General features: G+C 33.6%; 1 protein-coding gene across 1 annotated transcript in view; it reads left to right on the forward strand.

Moving 5' to 3' along the window:
- Nucleotides 1-7,527: 7,527 nt before the first annotated feature.
- The window catches only part of LOC142350465 (uncharacterized), a 40,136-nt gene continuing 28,019 nt past the window's right edge, over nt 7,528-19,644 (forward strand). Inside the window, exons 1-2 of the mRNA XM_075402315.1 lie at nt 7,528-7,987; nt 17,817-18,047. Coding sequence (XP_075258430.1) covers nt 7,789-7,987; nt 17,817-18,047 — 430 coding nt within the window. The 5' untranslated portion in view covers nt 7,528-7,788. The remainder of the gene's footprint in view (nt 7,988-17,816; nt 18,048-19,644) is intronic.

Consider the following 19,644-nt stretch of genomic DNA (forward strand, 5'->3'; position numbering starts at 1 on the left):
AAATTGGAAAATAAAAGTGGAAAAAAATTACCGTAGAATAACTTTTTTAATATGACTCCAAATGATAACAATTTGGCCGTAGTTGAGGTAACTTAACGTATAAAATTGGACAGTTTTATAAGTTTCCTCTAAGAAAATTTTGATGAGCGTGTAGGAGTATTAATAGCGTGTAGGGTATCAAAAGTTACGCAAAATTGAAGATAAATAGAAAAAAATGACCAGCAAAAATTAATTGACCTGAAAAATTTCACGGTTGTAATAAATTGTGGGTCATGTGATGGTCCTTTTTTAAGCAAGTTTGTGGGTATAGGTTCTCCATAATAAGGTGACATCTTTCTACCGTTGCCTTAAATATTGAAAAATGTTCGTGTCGTGGTCGATAACGCGGGTCAAAGAATTCAATAAGTTGAATTTTAAATTAAATTTTGAACTGGAAATATACAAAAATTAGCTTGGCTTTTTAGTAGTTATTTCAGCGACAATATACAGAGAAAATTTAGATTAGCTAAAAATATTTTACATGATTGGAATGCAAACAGATCTTAACTCCGAATCCTAGATATTATTTTCTATTTTCATCAACATTTCATGAGAATCATATATGGTTTGGGTACAATCGAGTTCATTAGTTGGAAGTCGGTGTATGTTAGAATCAAATTTCTGCTGGTGGGAGAATTTACTTCTGACATATGATTAATAGGTCAATAAGATAATGATAGCGCCAAAACAAAATTAGAATTGAGTTTAGTTTTGTGGCAATTACTTATCGACACAGCAATAAAGTTCGTCAGGTAAGTTCTTCTTTCGTTCTTTGAAACTTTAATAACAAAAACTTCTAAGTTTCTTGGTGTTTCCTTGAAACCATTACATCCTCCCTCCTTTTTTAAGCAAGTTTGTGGGTATAGGTTTTCCAAATGGGTTGTTTTCTGTTTCTTGTTGATGTTCGTGAAGGCTCAGAGGTTTCGGGTTTCGGTGCTCTGCAGATGATGTGGCTGCAGAAGCTACATCTTGAAGTGAAGGTCCCACATCTGTGTTCTGAAGTTGTTGTTCTGATTGAGATATGGTCTTCTCCACTGCTGTTTCAGTTTTCACATTCTCATTGTCTAGTCTCGCAATTTAGTTGTCGCTCACTAGAATAGTCGGTGCTGAGTTTTCGGGCTGTATGAAAGATGTGTTCAAGCCCTTCCCGATGAGGAAGGTGGCAGGAACTGTCTTTGTCTTTTCGCTGGCCTTGAATAGAATGGGTTCGTACAAGTCGAAATCTGCTGTTGCTGGTAGTCTCACTTTGCGTCCCAACAAGAGTTCAACCGGAGTTTTGCCCCTCGTCTTTGAAGTGTTGCGATGTGTCATCAGTGTCCCTTGAAGCAATGCTCCAAATGACACATTAGGGTTGGGACTCCACGCTTGAAGTGCCCGCTTCACAGTCTGAACTGCGCTTTCAGCTAGTCCATTAGCTCATGGATGATATACGGGTGATTCCATTTTCTTAATTCCCAGTGATTCACACAACTGTTTAATGTCACCACTTACAAATTCAGGACCATTATCAGATACTAAAGTTTTTGGTATTCCGAAACTTGCATAGATTTGACTTAGATATATTTTATCTGTTTCTGATGTTCTATTTCCCGCGGGGAAAGCTTCCATCCAACCAGAACCCGCGTCAACAATTACTAAGATATTGCCTTAGTCCTTAACATAACCCCAGTCCATGTGAAGCCTTTCCCAAACGTCGGCTTCTGGCCAAGTAGAGATCGTTTTTCGCAGGCTAGGCCTGTTCATTTGACAATTCTTACATTTACTAACAAAGCGCTGAACGTCTTGGGTAACGCCAGGCCACCATGCTATGTAGATGCGTCTCATGCGCTTTTGCAAAAACCAAGTGTCCTAGTTTGGGTGGAATGAAAGGAACAACACCTCTGAAGATGATTCCATTATGTAAAGTAAGTACATCTTTCTTTTTTCTGTTGTTCGAATCCTTTTTCCGCATCTGAACATTGTTTCCAAATGCCGTTTTCGATTCGTTTTATTATGTCCTGGAAGAGTCTGTTTGTTCCAAGTTCAGGTTTTGATTTCTGCTTAGGTCACCAAATCACTCTGGGCGAAGTAGATGTTATTGATCACAAAGCATACTGGATCGTTGTCCGATTCTTTTTCGTCAAAATCCATTCTGCCCAAAGCATCTGCATGGGGTATCAGCTCTCGTGGTGTGTACTTTAACTTATAGTCGAAACCCATTAGAGCTATTGCTTATCTTGTGATTTTCGCTGATGCTGTCTTCGGGATCTCCTCGTCTGGTGCAGAGAGATATTTGAGTGGTTTGTGGTCAGTCTGTAGGGTAAATTGTCTTCCAAGAAGGAATTGTTTAAGTCTTGTGACCACAAACACAATAGCCAGTGCTTCCCGCTCTATGTGCGAGTAGTTATGCTACGCTGGAGTCAATTTTCTTGATACATATATGACTGGATGTCCTTCTTGTGAAAGAACCCCGCCAATGGTTTTTTCAGGGGCGTCAGTAGTAACTGTTGCTTTTTTTTGTAGACTATATGGCTGTACTATTCGGTTAGCACATAATTCATTTTTTATATTTTCAAAGGCTTTTTGTTTCATTTTTCCCCATGAGAAATCGCTATTTCTCATGTTATTTAAGGGTAGCATTTTTGTTGCAAAATCAGGAACTATTCTTCAGTAAAAATTAGCTAGCCCAACAACCGATTCGAGTTGTTTGTTGTAAGTTACTGCTTATTTTTTCAACGTGTTTGGAATCTGGTGCGATTCCCTCATTTGAAATGGAGTATCCCAAAAAGCTAACGTTATTGACTGGTTTTGAGTTAGATTTTTTCTCATTAATAGTAAAATTTTTCTCACGTAGTCGAATCTTGACTACAAGCATTTTCTTGTCGAACTGCTCCTTGGTAGTTCCATACACCAATACATTGTGTTGAAAAATTACAACATCTTTGATTACTCTGACTTTTGATTCGATGCAATTCTGGAATATCGAAGAAGAGTTTTTTAATCCATGAGGTAGTCGGCACATTTTGAACAGTCCCTGAGATGTGCTGATTGTGCATATATCTTTTGCTTCTTCGTCAAGTTCAATTTGATATTAGGCATCTGAGAGGTCAATTTTTCCAAAGTATGAGGCCCAATGTAGGTTGTGGAAGATCGTCTCCATGTCTGGTATTGGGTAGTCCTCATCCATGACCTTGCCATTGATGTGCACTTTCAAGTCCACGCAAAGTCTCAGTTCCCCACTCTTCTTTCTCTGCCACACCACTGGAGATGCATTTGTGACTCCTCCTGGCTGTACCGGTTCAAGGATGCATTGACTGACCTTTTGTTCCAGCTTCTCTGTGACCTTGTCTTGAAGAGGTAGAGGTGTTTTTCTGGCTTTGCAGAACATTGGCTGTGTTCCTGGTATCAGCTTCACATGAGTTTTGTAACCATTCACAGCAAGTAGGTGCTTGGCTGTGATGTTGTTCACACCGTGCTTGGGCAGAAGGTCTCTACAAAGTAGTCCAAATTCTTTATCATACTGCACAACTGCTAGTTGTTTTTGCGTGAGCCTGCTTCCGTTCCACTCAACGTCACAAGTAAGTGATCCCAGAAGCGTTAATTGATGACCATCATAAGCTTCAAGATGCCCTATCTTACCATCCAACTGCGATTCGGTTTACGAATCGGTTTACGAAGCTCAGTCCATTTTTTTGATGATATCACTGTGCTACCTGTGCTATCTGCACCTGTGTCTACCTGCATTTTTACTTTGCAGTTATTTATTGAGATATATTCCCATTTCACAGACATGCTAAAGGTTTATTATTTAGCATAAATTATTCCCATCTCCGATGCTGGAGAGGCTTGGTCTGAAGAAACATTTTCTTCTTCGCAAAATTTATTCTGTTTATTGTACATTCCTGAAATTGGTTGGGGTTTGCTTCTACACATTTTCGAGAATTGTCCCATCTTTTCCCAGGTGTTGCATTTTTTAGAGCCGGACAGGGTCTACTAGAGTGTGGCTTACCTCCATATCTAGTGCACATGTTGTTGCTTTTATTAGCCGTAGTTTTTTCATTTGTTTTTCGAAAGGCTTTTTTGAAGTTGAACCCAACTTCTTCTTTCACAGTAAAGGGCTTATTACCTAATGAAGAACTTGCAAAAGCCATTGCTTGACTTCTGAGCTGTAAACTCTTGGTAATTTCAGTAACCGACATGGCTGCTTTTGCTTTAATACCGTCTAGTGGTCTAAGTTTGGCTTCAGGATCCCTCAAACCTGAAATAAACTTTACTTTTACCAACTCCTCTTCGTTGTTGGCCACCATTTTCAGTTTTTCTAAGTCACAATAGCGTGCTTCTTCTCTAAGAAGTGCTAGGAGTTCGTCGTCTCCATTACGGACAGAAATTTAGCCTTTTCTGCAGTTACTACTCTCTCTTTAGGAGAAAAAAAATTTGAATCGACAATCTGATGTCTTTATACGGAGTGTCTATCAAATTCCTAGGACTCATTAGGCTCCTAAGTTTAATTATTGCATCTTGCCTGCATATACTAAGGAAGAGATTGGTTACCTGTAGGTCCTGTACAGTACGATCGGTGTTGACCGTGTCCTCTTTCTTCTCTGCGCGACATTTCGCCACAAAAGACATAATCCACGCAGTAGCTGGTTCTGCAATCTGTAGATCCAAAATTTTTCTGTCTGTAGCTGGTCTGGACACCATTGTCGTGGTCGATAACACTGGTAAAGGAATTCAATAAGTTGAATTTTAAACTAAATTTTGAAATGAAAATATACAAAAATTGGCATTTATTTATAGTAGTTATCTATGCGAAAATAAACAGAGAAAATTTAGATTAACTAAAAATATTTTACATGATTGGCATGTGAATAGATCTCAACTCCGAATCCCGGAGGTGATTTTCTATTTTCATCAACATTTCATGAGAATCATATTTGACTTGGGTACAATCGAGTTCATTAGTCGGAGGTCGGTGGATGTTAGAATCCAATTTCTGCTGGTGGGAGAATTTACTTCTGACATATGATTGATAGGTCAATAAGATAATGATAGCGTTAAAACAAAATTAGAATTGAGTTTAATTTTGTGGTCTTTACTTATCGACAGAGCAATAAAGTTCGTCAGTTAAGTTCTTCTTTCGTTCTTTGAAACTTTAATACAGAAAACTTCTAAGTTTCTTGATGTTTCTTTGAAAACATCACAGTTCGGATGACATTATCAGCAACAGATTGTATAGCTAAAATTATATTAAATAAAGTTATATAGATTATGATGCCAAACTATTATTGCTCAATTTTTAATTCTCAAACATAGTGCAGTTAATTACAAGAAATCCTAAGAATCCTCTTAAATCATTTTAAGAAAGAACTTTATCAAAAAATTGTACAAACGAATATCACTTTTAGATTGAAATTACGGTTTCTATTAACTTGAGTACGGTAACGGGAGATACTGCAAATGATAGCTTGTGCGTGTTATTACTGCAAAAAAACCTAAATCTTACCTGATCGTTCATTGTGGATCAGAAATTTCGCTAGCTTATTCTTTTAGGGCACATTTTTTATGAATAAAAATTCGAATAGTTTCAGTTTTTTCTTCGCCTAAATGAGGAAAAAACACTTTTTTGTTTCATGTTAGTCAAAGAAGGCATTTTCTAATAAAGACTGATAAAAAATATATCAAAAATTTATTGGCTAAAAGGTAGAACTCTTGAATCAGTGGGTTAGCCAAGTCTAGGTCAAGTTTAAAAAAGTCGATTTGATATGAAGTTCTACGAAAAGAAGTAAGACAAATTTTCAAGATTTTGCTCTCTAAGGCAAAATAAAAAGAAAATTAAACAAAAAAACACCATGTAAAATTGAACAAAGTTGCCTGAACATTTTTTATTAATCAACAGGATATGCAGTCAGTTTTTTATTCGTTGTCTTCTGAAACACTTTTTTCTTACTTTTGTGGATTTTCGCTGATATTTTATGTAGTGACACGGCTTTTAATTCCTTCAAAAGAAATCAAAAAGGCCAACCTTCGTTTATCTTTGTTGACGTCTCATACCCGGATGTTCATGTTGGGGGTGTTATCACAAAACAGTAAAAAAAGTTTTCCAATTTTGCTATATCACGCTTTGATCCGTAGTGCAACATTAGAAGGTTGAACTTCTGAATGTCGGGGAATTACCATCTACCATGAAAAAATGTCTCAGGACGCTGGCAACCGGGGACATAATTTCATTTTTTTGCGGAAAATTATCTTTAAATTAATAATCTTTTCTCTCTTGAGTTTGCATTGGCAACATGATGCTTCTGCAACACTCCGTAATATTGAATTCTGCCATAAAATATTTCTCTTCCTAAAACCAAACAATTTCTGTTTTGTTGTTCACTGTGAGAGTTTATTCTTGCAAGTATAATTAAGCATTCTTTTCGATAATTACGATACTATTGGTTGCTAACACTCCCATATTTCTGTAAGGAGATCAGTCCAGTTTTTGAAATTTATAACGTTTTCTAAAATTAAGGGGCTCCAAATTTTGTCTTACTCCATACAATTGATCAGCAGTCCACTTGATTTAAGCAAGTAATACAACTTTATTTGTGCTGATGAAATTTTGCCTTCTGGTAGTGAAATTGAACGAGCTGAAATACAAATTAATTTCAATAAATTCGAAAGAGCTAAAACAATAATTATGGGTTTTCGGAAACTTTACCAAAAAAATCAATTGCTCTATAAACGATTAAAACTCTATAAACAGTGTATTGCCTTAGTATATTTCCACATAGTGAATCAACCAATCAGACTATGCCAATAGGCGAGAAGTGTAAACTTTCTCTAAAAAAGGCAGAAAAATTGTAGATCAATCACTTTTTCCACTTTTGCAAAGATACAGTCCACTGGCTGAAAAAATAATCCCAGCAGCCGAAAGGATAGCGGCAAAAAAGAACAAGTTCAGCTGAGCGCAGTGGCTACATAATTAGCAAGAAATATTGCTCGAGCAGTCGTATAACAATTAGGTTGTTTCCTTACTAGAGTAATACATCCAATTGTGAGCAGTCTTAAGTAGTGATGACTGTAACTAGGAACTTGTTTCCTATAAAGTATCTCATTATCCACAATAGCTTTTACTCTAATTGTTGTAATTTTTGTTTCCTGCCTGATAGTTTCCTTTCAATTAGGTTTTTTATTCAAAACTATTTGCGACTAAAAGACTGCAAGGTGTACGAACCAAATGATAGTTTACAATATAAACAACTACTAAGTTACGATTTCATAATGAAGTTAAAGCCATTGGTTTAGTATTAAGTTAAATAGTATTATAGTCAATCTAGAAAACAAAAGTATTTATGAAACTATTATCAAGTAACGGCATTGTCTAAGTGAAGTCGTGTATGAATGGAAAAATCGATTTTTGAACATATATACAGAATAATTTTCTTCGTTTAATGAATTATTACCAATTTGACCACGATTACAATGATCGAAGCTTTCATCAAGTCATTGTTGAGCAACCATTAAGAAAAACTGAGTTGAATAATAATCAGCCGTAGAAAGCATAATTTTTGAATTATCATGTACAATAGTTTGGTCATCGTTTTCTAGCCCATAATTTTATCAAATTATGAGTGCGCGCGTAATTCGAGCACAAAACGTTTTGATAGACGGTTTTGACGGATAAATATTTTCTAAAAAACCAATCTATATTACAAATTAACTGTAGCGTATCCTATACCATAAAACAATTTTCAACAAAATTCGACAAAATTGATTGGAACAGATATGACTTATAATAAAACAGTTTGGATTGTTATTTGTGGCTATTGTCTGTTAATAAATTCAAGTTGGGGCCAATTTTTGCCCAAAGGATTTTCATCACAGAAGAAATCATCGGATGACGTATGCAGTGGAAAATGTTTTTGCTTCACTGAAGATGTGATTAGATGTATTGGTTTGGAACGCAGTGAAACCAACCTCGATCGTAAGTCTTTTCAGAAGTCCTCTTAAAGGAGTAGCTTGCATGTTCTAAATTAGCAAAAGTCTGCGATGCCCGAATGCATAATGTCATAAATCTCTAAACACATGGCCAGAAGTTGACTTGTATGAAGTTTTGGCATTTCAAACCTTGCAAGCGGCGTGTTTTAATTGCAGGATTGTGACTGTGCAAATTTTCATAAGAAATTCTAGCTCTTCACCTGGAACAGCTACTCGGTCCTCGGTAAACGCCCGGAGCTCTCAATGGTTTCAAACTGAGTCGCTGTACTTCTACTTGAAATCCGGTAAAGTTTGGAGCAAAAGAGACTCACTTATTTTGCGTTTTTAATGTCTATGCCCTAGATGTCTCCAGAGTTGCCTCATGTACCGAAACGTTGGAATTTTTGATCGATTCGTGAAAATGCGAAAAGCTTCATTTTTCTAATTGCAGATTTTGTGGTATCGTCATTAACCGGGACCAATAATTGGGTAGAAATGGCCTGAGAAGTAAATTTGAACTGCACTCGCGTCCCGCTATTTTTCGCTTTTCTGATAGTGGAAATGAATCAACTCCAATGATTATCATATCATAAACACGGAAATGTTTAAAAAGCTGAAATTTTTGTCGCTGATTATAGTGTTTTATTTTGTTGTGTTCCGCAGTGAAACTGCCTTTTTTTAATTCTTATCAACTATCTAAAAGCTGTTATATCTTCACAGGCGTGCAAGGTTGACTGTCCTTAGCAATTGTACAAGGATCATATGTAATATCATACAAATCATAATATATTTCTCAATAAAAACCACGTATGATTACAATGAAATCACCTTATATGGCTACCTGGAAAACATAAATAATCCTAGCAAGACCACAAGGAAATCATAAATCTTCTCACTCTATGCAATTATTCTGTCTCAGTAATTTTAAAGAAACGTATCACTAATGTAGATTGGCGAGAGCATCTTGTGGCAGAAAAAAAGATCCATAAAGGTATTTAATTGAAAAGGATTGGCAATATAAGGAAATATTTTCAAGGTTCAGTAATAATAAAAACAAATTGTCCTTTAGTTATACGAGTTAATACCATAATGTTTCTGATACCAATTAACATTAGTAAACTAGCATTATTGGTAAAGTTGTCCTAGAAAATTTGTCAATCTTCAAGATGAAATGTAGGTTTAAAAAAGACTGTAGAACATTACAAATCTGGAATTAAGAACATTTCCATTCTTTTTCCTTTTCTACTTGATTCACCACAACATAACCTAAAATTTTCTGAGCTATTTATAGCAAAAAATAGAATGTTTATAACAAATATCATTTTTTTGATAGTTTCTTGTTTTTATTGTTCCGACCACACTTGTGGGGGGGGGGGGGGAGGAACTATATACTCAAATAGGTTTTTCTGTTCAGACAATTTTGGCCGATCGATATATTCATCGTGGAGAAATGTGAGTGGCATCATTAAAAAAACCGACCAGCGTAGAATTCAAAATTTAAAAGATTTTTTTGAATTTCTTAATTTTCGAGGAGTTATCGAGGTTTAAAGTTTTCTGCGAACACGGGATATTTGCATGATTTTGTTCAAATTTAGTGTAACTTTCCTTCAAATTTAGATCTTTTCCATTAAAAAACATTAATTCAAAATTAAATTTCAGGCTACAAGATGAAATAATTTTGTGTTACCATTAAACGAAAGACGATAAAAAGGCTAATACTGTTCTCATAAGGAAGTTTACTATCAGAAAAAAAAACAAAATTCAATTTGAGAGCTGTCTTTTTAGAAAACTTTTCCTATTTTCATTGTTTTTTTAGTCACTTTGAGACTAGTCAACTTTGACGTCATGTTTCTGTTATTGACAAATGTCATTTACAGTCAAATGATGCCCCATGATTAAAAAAATCGTTTTCCAGGAATCGCTCATGTTTTTTTGGCTTCGACTCAGAGTTTTCGAAATTTTTAATTTAATTTTGATTTTCGTTCGGAGATTTTGTTAAAGTTTTGGAGTCCGATGGCAGAAACCCGCTAATAGAAAGTGCAATAGTTCTCCCATCGTTCATTAAGTGAACCTATATAGTGCTTTGAGTGGACAGCTGATGGCTTTTAAGTCTTCAAATAAAATTTTCGATTTCTTTTTTAACTTTAACCACTCATAAGCTTATTTTCATGAACTGTAAGTCAGTGTCAGTATTGACAGGACCCTTTTTCTTTCTACTGCAAACAAAAATTATCCAGTTAGCTGTTTTATCTGCTAACTATTGGTTTTATGACTTCGATGCAACGAGTTTGAAAAATTTATTCAAAAAAAATTTCGGATAATTTTTTGTAATTTTGGTTCCCTTTGAAGCCTTATCAAATTATCAGAATAGTTCCTATTGACTTGGCAAAAACGGCCAATGAATCGTACATGAAGTTTTTTGAGAAAAGCTTATGGTTTGAATGGCTTCAACACTTTCTTCTCGCACTTTCCTGCTGTATTTTTGTAATTGACTGTATTTGTCGTTGTTTTCATAGTCATAATACTTATTGTGATACCTTATTATTAAGCAAGTATGACAATCATTATTGACTTCCCACTGAGGTTTATCTAGCGTATTTACTGACTTTCGTCGAGAGCTACTGAATTTAATGCCTGTTAAGACTTTTGAAATAATATTTCGAAAAATTTCTTTGATCATTAACCGGTCTTAAACCTTATTTCGCAATCTTTGCTTCAGTCGCAGTAATGAAAGAAATCAGGTCAATTGTACTGCAAACAGGATTAATCTGGTTAGCGGTTTTATCTTCTAACTATTGGTTTTATGACATCGATGACACGAGTTTCCACAATTTCTTTTTACTTTTGGATATTTTTTCGTAGTTTTGTTTCCATTTGAAAGCGTCTCACGTTATCCTAAAAGTTATTGTTCCATGTTACTGTTCAATACGCTCAATGGATCATAGATAATGTTTTCAGAGAAAAGCTTATAGTTTAAATGGCTTCGGCTTTTTCTTCTCGCACTTTTCTCTTGACTATTTGGTTCTTGCATGTATTTGTTATTAAAGGACTTAGTGTGACTTCTATTTGATAACTTTTGAATGACAAGCATTCTTGTCGTCCCATCGAGGCATATCTTAGCGTATTCGTTGACTTCCGTTGAAAGCTATTGAATTTAATTTCGTTGATACTAAGGGTTTTCGCAAAATTGCAAGATATGAATATGGTTTATCATACTTGTTGATTATTTGAGGTCAGAGTTGAAAAAGAAGAACCCTATTGCTGTTAAGCAATTATATGAAAACGGAAAAGTTTTTACTGAACTTGTTTTTTAATGGCTTTAGACTTTTCTCGCTCAAGTTTTTTTTCATGTGCCTTTTTTTGGCAGTTTCTTTTATTCTTCATGTAGCCGTAAAATACCGACTGGTCTCATATGCTTCTAATTGAGGATGAAACTAATGATGTTACTCAAAGCTATAAGTTTATAGAGAATAGTCTGAAAATTAACGATATTATTCGTTGTCAAAGATTTTTTAAACTTTTCAGTTTTTGTTCTTTTCGTCAAACTGTAATTTATTCTCAACATTGAGATGTCCCGTCCAATTTCTTGCAATTCAAAAAAATAACTTGGCTATCGATATTATGTCGCAATTAATGTTTTTCTGTTGGACAATATGTGTTTTCATAAAAAGTTATCCGAGTGGTGAATATTTGTGTTTCATTTTCTCTTCTTTTAGCGCATTTGCGTAATAACAGCTGCCAATAATTTTCAATTGTGGCCAATGTGAACTCATTGAAATTTTCGGTATAATCTTAGTTGAATAATTGTATATAACAATTGAGACATAAATACATAATATTCAGATAATAGCTAATGACTATAATGGCTTCAAAAATTTTTTGTATTTTTTTTTGTTTTTCGGCATCTTTATTGTGTTTCTATGGCTTAGTGTAACGAAAGACAGGTTGTAATGGTTTTGCAGTGGTTTTTTTAGTAATTTTATCAAGAATTTTTTGTTGAAAGCTAATTACTTTTATGATTTTTGAAATTTTTGTTTTAAAAAAGTTTGATGTTTTTTTTCACCTAATTATTTCTTCTCTTTGTCGACTTGTTGCGTGTTGTTGCGTATTCCTATTAAGGAAAATCATCATCTGCTGTGTAATTAGGAAGAAGTAATTTTGTGTAGTTTAAGGTTTCATCCGATTGCATTTTGACATTGTTACTGGGTGTTTTAAATTTAGATAGTGTTTTTACATTATAATTGAAATTTTCGTTTCTGCTTATTTCGCTGTTTGTTTTTTTCTTGTTGTCTTCTTAATGGCAGATCTAGTGAGCGCTGTAATGAGGCGTGGCATTATGTAATTCAATTAGTAGTTTGGTTGTGTAACGATTTTGTTAAACTCAATTATCTATTTTATTTCTCATTATCTCTTCATTTGGATGACAAATAAGTCAAAAATGTAGATGAGCTCGGTTCGGAACATCATGTGTGAACGCACATTAACGAGCATCCTTTTTGTTCCTTGCTGACCAATGAAGGTTTTTGTTGTGAGGTTTTTTGCTAGACTCATTTAAATAGCTCTTCTTGGGCGCTATTAAAGTGGCATGCTTATTAGAACAAACTTCATTCATGTGGTGTCGCCGATTTAAGAAAAGCCTGAAATCTGTTATATGTCGTTTATAATACTCTTCGAAAATAGTCGATTTCGATAAATCTTTTAACAATTCCGTAAACACCAAATTTCAGAGTTTTTATGTGCAAAAAATTGGAAACTTTTTGAAATTTTTTCTTCAGTATTTCTCTTTTTCTAGGCACTCCGTTGAAAAAGTTTGTGCTTAAATTTTTAACATATTGATCGAAATTTTCTGGTGACTCGATCAAAATGGCTTTTATCTACCAGCGATTTAAAAGGTTGCGTGATTTTGTTTTACTTACAATGAAGCTCTCTTAACTGAACAGAGCTTAATGTACGTAATAGTTTAATTATCTGACTAAGAATCAAAATCTCTTTGAACGCACGGCTTATTCGTGCACGCCAAAAAAATTAAGTGTTGTTAACTTTTCAGCTTGATTTAACTCTTCAAAACAATTTTTACCAACCAGCCGTCAATTTTGTTTTAACGTTTGCTTTATAAAAACTATTCTATGTATGTTTAAGCTGAGCATTTTTGACAAGCTATATAGTCTGCGTACTGGAGACAAACTCGGCATAAAGTTCCCTTGATCTTAAAAAAATTAATTTGTGAAATGCAAAATGCTTATTAAATATAAGCATATATCGAAATCTTACAAATATACCTTGAAATTGTCGATAGAGAATTCAAGTTTATAGTAGAGCATTGTTATATTTTCACAAAGTTTTGCAACGTTCTCAAAGTCGCTCAAAATTAATCACAAGCTGACAGAGGCGTCTGCACTTTTTCAGCGCATAATTATCAAAAGAATTAGCTGAATGCGCTGAATTAGCTGATAACATTCTCAAATTTTCTTCCTGAAGTTATTAGATATTACAATATTCAGCAAAATTTATAATTTATCGTGCTTTATTCACTCTGTTTGTACAATAAATTATCAGTTATTATCAACTTTTTCCTTCAGATGTTTGTTCCGAACCCCACTTTAGTGGGGAGGGAGGAACTATATACTCATATAGGTTTTTTTTGTTCAGACATTTTGGCCGATCGATATGTTCATCGCAGAGAGTTGCGAGTGATATCATTAAAAAGCACGTACATCCTAGAATATGGAATGTAAAAAAATTCGAAATTCGTTTTTTACTGGGAGTTATCGAGGCTTAAAGTTTTGTGTATATTAGATAGTTTTTATTCATATTTTCAGTAATTTTTGCTAAAATTGGGCACAGTTTTGATGATATAATTTAAAATAAGTTAAAAATTCTAACGGTAGAGTGTTATTGCTACCATTAGAGATAAAAGAGCGTTGCTGAATTGTTTGATTTGAGTTTCTTTGACAAAAACTTTTGAAAAAATTTTCAAAATTCAGACTTTTGTTTCCCTTTGCTTAAGATTGCCGAAAATGGAGACCTAGAAACCACTGAAACAATCTCCTTAAAATCCAAAAAAGAGCTATTTGAAAATCGGTGCCCTATATAAGTCCTCTGGAATTAAAATTTTCGCCGTTTTTTGCAAACTTAACTCAATAATTGTACAAAATCCAACAAAGTATTTCATTCAACAATTTGTCTAACTCACAAACAAAATGACAAATCTTTTTTTTCACGATTCCATTAATGACAACTCCCTTTTACGTAAAAATCATATCCGACTGTAGATATAGTTTGTTTTTAGAGAACCTAATAGTTTTTATGGCTTTGAAGAAGAGTTTTAGTAAATTTCAACTGAATTCTTGTGTTTTGCCTTTAATTCTTATTTTTTGCCATCTGATTACTAGATCTAAGCATTCAAAGATTCTAAAGGCTTCTTAAAGAGGTGTACGTGAACCTTTACCGTGTATCCCCTTCTTAACTAATGTCTCTGATGTCATCGAATGTGTTTGTTTTAAGGAATTTTCATTTAATTTATGAATGTTTGAAATATTTTATATCAATTCTGTCCACTTTGAGCTTATTCTCAGTCAAAACAAATCCAACGTTAGGTTGTGACGGATTGTTTTTAAAGAACGTTTTCTTGGTTTTGGTACTACGAGTTTTTATACAAACTTTGTGATTTTTTACGCATGATTGCCCATTTTTGCTGTTAATCTGTTTTTTTTCGATAATTTGTCACATCAACTAACAAACTAACTGCAAAAAATTCATAGTTGAACATATTTATTGTTTTCTTAACATATGATTTTAAGGGCTGCGACACCGTTTTCTTGCAGAATTTGGTAGAGATTTTTATTTTTGACATGTATTTGTAGTTAATTTGTGCTGTCGAATGTTAAATATTGGGTATTGAAAAGTCTCAGTGGACAAATGAAAATACATAATTGAACTTAATAGCTGATATCGCTATATGGTTAATGGTTTTTTTTACTTTAAAATTAAGCTTTTAAAAAAGCATTCTTCAACTTATACCTTTTTGTTCTGATTTGCGGTTTTTCGTTTTTTACCAAGTTGTATGTTTTTCACAATTTAGCATTATTTTTGAGAGACTTCTTTGTTAACTTGTTGAACGAAACAATGAGTAATCTGTTGTTTAAACCTTTTGACTGATGTCTTCAGGGATTAGACAATTTTTTTCAGAACATTTTGTGAAATTTAAATTTGTTTCATTTTGTGTTTTTTGTTGCTGTCATTTTGAGATTGTTGATTTCCAAAACGAGATCATGATTTTCAAAAGGAAAACTATATGAAGACATAGTTTTCTCGCGTTTTACTTTTTTGAACCTTATTGGCTTCAACACTGTGGTTTCGTAAAGGTGATTGTGAAATTTTATTGCTATTCTTGTTTCTAATGTTATTTGTTAGTCTTATGACCTAGTCTCACCAAAAACAGTTGCAATTAGTTTTTGAGGAAATTGCAAGATAAACTGTCGAATCTTTTAATCGAAAGTTTTTGTTGGCTACAAATTTTGGGACCATTTGTTTTTTTAAAAAAAGGACAAAGGATTTGTGAGATTTGCCAATCTCGTTTCTGTTAACTTGTGTTTTAGAATCTCTATAGACAAGTGACAGACCATTTTCTCGAACGACAAATTGCTCTTCATATCGGTTTTGTTTTCCTCAATTGGTGTTTGTCCTTGGTACGACCAGTTTTCTTGAATTTTTCTTGCTTTTTGCGTATTCACCCTTTTTTTATGTTTTTGTTTTCTTTTCACCGTACCACAAAAATGGGAGGTCCTATGGTCATTTAAGAAAAGGTAATTAGTTGTTTGATTGGATGGGACCTCGTTTTCGTGCATTTTTTTGTGCAAATTTTTATTTTCGCCTGTATTTGTCGTTTTTTATTGTCACGTGACATATCCTGGATAAGGAAAGGTCTCAATCGCTCTCTATGGAGGTTTAGAAAAGTCTATCAATGATTTCTTTAGATGCATAACGTTTCTAATCAATTTGACATTTATTCTTTTAAAGAAAAGCAACGTTTATTTAAACTTTGACCATTTGCTCATTTCTTGTCGACTTCTTACCAATTTGCATTGAAGAAAAGTCCCATATTTTTATCTAATGAAGTAAAGTTCCATCTGCTTTAGTATGGATTTTATCTGATGCCATTTTGATTTGGTTGTTATTGGTTTTTTAAAAATGGACAACGAGTTTTGTTCGTAATTAGTATTTGTAAGTGTTTGATTTTTATCGCCGTCTTTTCTAGTAGTCATTTTATGGTAGTCACAGGTCTCATCGGCCCTCTAAGGTAGATTGTTTTTATATTTAGTAGTTTGTTGAACGATTTGTTGATATGTTAACTTTTTATCTCTTCCTCATTTGGTAAACAATTGAGTGAAAAATGTTGATGAGCGGGTTCGGAACTTTGTGTTTAAACGCGCATTACCGAGCGTCCTTGTTTTTGCAATTGCTTTTCAGCTCTGATTCTTAGGTTTCGCTTACTAAAAGTTTTAGAACGGAGGTTTGATATTTTAGAGCGTAACTGCCCTATGAAACGCACATTCCAATTTTTTATGAAACGGATGCGTTTTTTTGTCGGTATTAAATTATCTGGATATGTACTAGCTTGTCCGATCTTTGTGTGCTTCTCGAAAATAGGGAGTTTATCACAATCTTATGAAGGCATTTCAAGAATTATTATAAAAAAATAGCACAACAGGATAGTCACCGTTTGAACAGAAAAAAAATCTTATGTTTTTATGTCTTGAGAGATGTATCAAATTTAGTTTCCTTGTTTGACATTATTGAAAAATGTTTACAAAAGCTATTTGTTTGTTTACCTTGTCATTGGCGCCCTTATTTACAATCAGTCAGGTGCAATCATTTGGCAAACTTTGTCCTAGAAAGTGCATTTGCACGTTGATAGGCGTACGATGTGTTAAACTAGAGAAATCTGATTCACATTTTGAAGGTTTGTAAACAAAAAAAAATCAAGTTTTATTATTGTCAATGTAAAGTCTTCAAATGATAATTGGTATGTGGTTAAAAACGCGATAACTGCATATAATCAAAAGTGGGAAAAGTTATTGTAGAAGCTGTACTACGTCAAATCAGCTCCAATAATGATCGTTACAGGGGGGTCCCAAAACAAGATTATAAGTTGACAATACAAGAACAAGATATCTCCGGAGAATCTTTTTAAAGATACATAGCTTTTATATATATATAATATATATATATATATTTATATATATATATATATATATATATATATATATATATATATAAATATATATATATATATATATATATATATATATATATTTATATATATATATAAACTTAACTTCGCTGAGCATGTAAAAATAAACAGTTTTCTTCTTTCACAAATTAAGAAAAATTTTGCCTAGAAATCGGTTGGCTGCAACAAGAAGGTAATTCCTCGGCCTGTTTAGATCTACAACATTTGATTGGGTAAAATTTTCTAAAGAGATCTAATATTAAATTAATTTCCTTAGTTAGACATATCTTTATGGAATCTTAGATAATCGCAAAATTCTCATGAGTTCAAATCAAGAAAAGATCAAATTGTCATTGGGGCTCATCTTGGAATTCGTTTTAAAACGTCCACATATTTAATGATGGATATATGGTGGCGTAGATCATTTTGCTCACATTGATTCAAGTTTGGAGCTTTCTATGTCAAGCTAAATCTTTTTACACTTCGATACCCTTTATACCCACTAAGCTGTGATAATATTATGGGAAAGAACCCAAATTGAATGCAGAGATTCGGGTAAATCTCTACCTGTCGGGTTCGAAAGTACCATTTTTCTGCTTTGCAGGAGTTGCACCCGAAGTTGAGGGACTCATCATTGGGCAGTCAGACGTGGTGTTCCGCAAGGTTAACCACCGCATCAATTTCTTGCAATTGATGACGTCATCGTACTTATTCAGCAACTACACAAATACTTTCCCCTCTTTGCGCACTGTGCTGATGATGGGCACTGTCTATAAAGGGTTCCCTCCCAACAATGTCAGTGAACTTCTCATCAGCAACAGCCCCAATTTGATAGGTGAGTTATCAGAAGGAAAGTTTGGTGCAATTTATTGGACATATTTATTTTTCAAGAGATCTTGTTTAATTCGCTAGTCAAGAATACCGAACGTAAACGACGAAAAACGACGTCGGTATGTTTGGTTTTAAAAAACGACGATACCGAATCCCTCTTAAGTTTAAAAAACGTCAAGCTCTTTTTTTGTGTGTCGCAACTTCACATATTTTTCTTAGCTAAGTTAATAGCAAAATACTAAAACTAACTATACTAAGGCTTTTTGAAAAAAAAATCAACGGATTTCTATGCTCAGGTGCTCAAAAAAACATCCACACAGTCCAGTTAGGATGGGATTTACATGTGTCTTTTCCAAATCTCCTCAATGCTGTGAAACATGCAATATCTCACTCAGGTGCTATAGTAACTCTGAATTCTTGCTTGTTTTTCGATTTAGATTTTTTAATTATTGCTTGCAACCACTTTTGATGTACCTTTTCTCCATTCACTCCTTGATTTTTTTCAATTAATTTTCATTTTTTTGCCATCTCAATTCAAAAATTAATTCTCCATTTTTTCAACTAATAATCGTCTCTGACGATAGGCAACTAATTTTTGTTACTTAATCTTATATGATTATATTATTTCTCTGATTTGACCGCAAACATGTCTGTTATAATTTTTAAAAGTTAAAAGCGGCGAAAAATCTACTCTGCAATTTTGCGATGATTGCGATGAGTTTTGCGATGATTATAGCTCACGTATATGCGAGGCATATAGCTCACGTATGCTTATATCCTTGAGCATAAATCCTAAAACTCACCAATCCTAAATTTTAGATGGGCAATTTAAAGGTTTCTGACAAACTAAGGCTGGGTTTTACTTATATTAAACCGTTTTTAGGTGGTTTGAAATAAAACACTCTACGAAACACTCTAAGAATTCTCATTGACTAAACAAAAAACTAGACCAGGAAGGGACCAATTAGAAAAAAAATCTCGGTACAAAAATCGAAAAACATTAAACATCAAAGACAAATTGTCGCAAAAAAAAACAAAAAAAAAACATAGCCGGAAGAGTTCCGGAAACGACTCGAAGTGAAAATATATTCAACCGCAATCCAACTACTCATCAGAAAAAACTTGCCTCCACTGATTTATGATTTTCTCGAAACCAAACCATAAAACAAAAAATTAAAAACAAAAAATCAAATCTGTTAAAATATGAAAAAAACTGATCAAATTTTGTCATAACTTGAGATCCCGAAATAACTATCTCTGCCAAAATTACTTCATCAAAACAACTAGTACTTACTAAAACCACTTAAGTGAATGTTTTAAAAATACTTGAGGCCAAATTATGAAAAAAAAGCTCTTAAAAACAACTTGCACTAAAAAAACTGGAAAAAGTTAGTAAATTTAATATTACAAAAGCATATAAATCCAAAGAAAAAATCTTTTCAGCCAATAGGGCATCGAGATGCTCGCAAAACAAAAGACAAGTCATAATAGTTTATGATATTGTCTCAAAAAACAGAAAAAACCGAAAAACTGCAAAAAAATCAGAAAAATATTTCCAATGTTCGCCATTTTTTGTCATATTTCTCAGCAAAAAATGATTC

The sequence above is a fragment of the Convolutriloba macropyga genome, chromosome 12 (assembly GCF_964194025.1).
Source record: "Convolutriloba macropyga chromosome 12, txConMacr16.3, whole genome shotgun sequence".
In the NCBI taxonomy this organism is placed as follows: Eukaryota; Metazoa; Xenacoelomorpha; order Acoela; family Convolutidae; genus Convolutriloba; species Convolutriloba macropyga.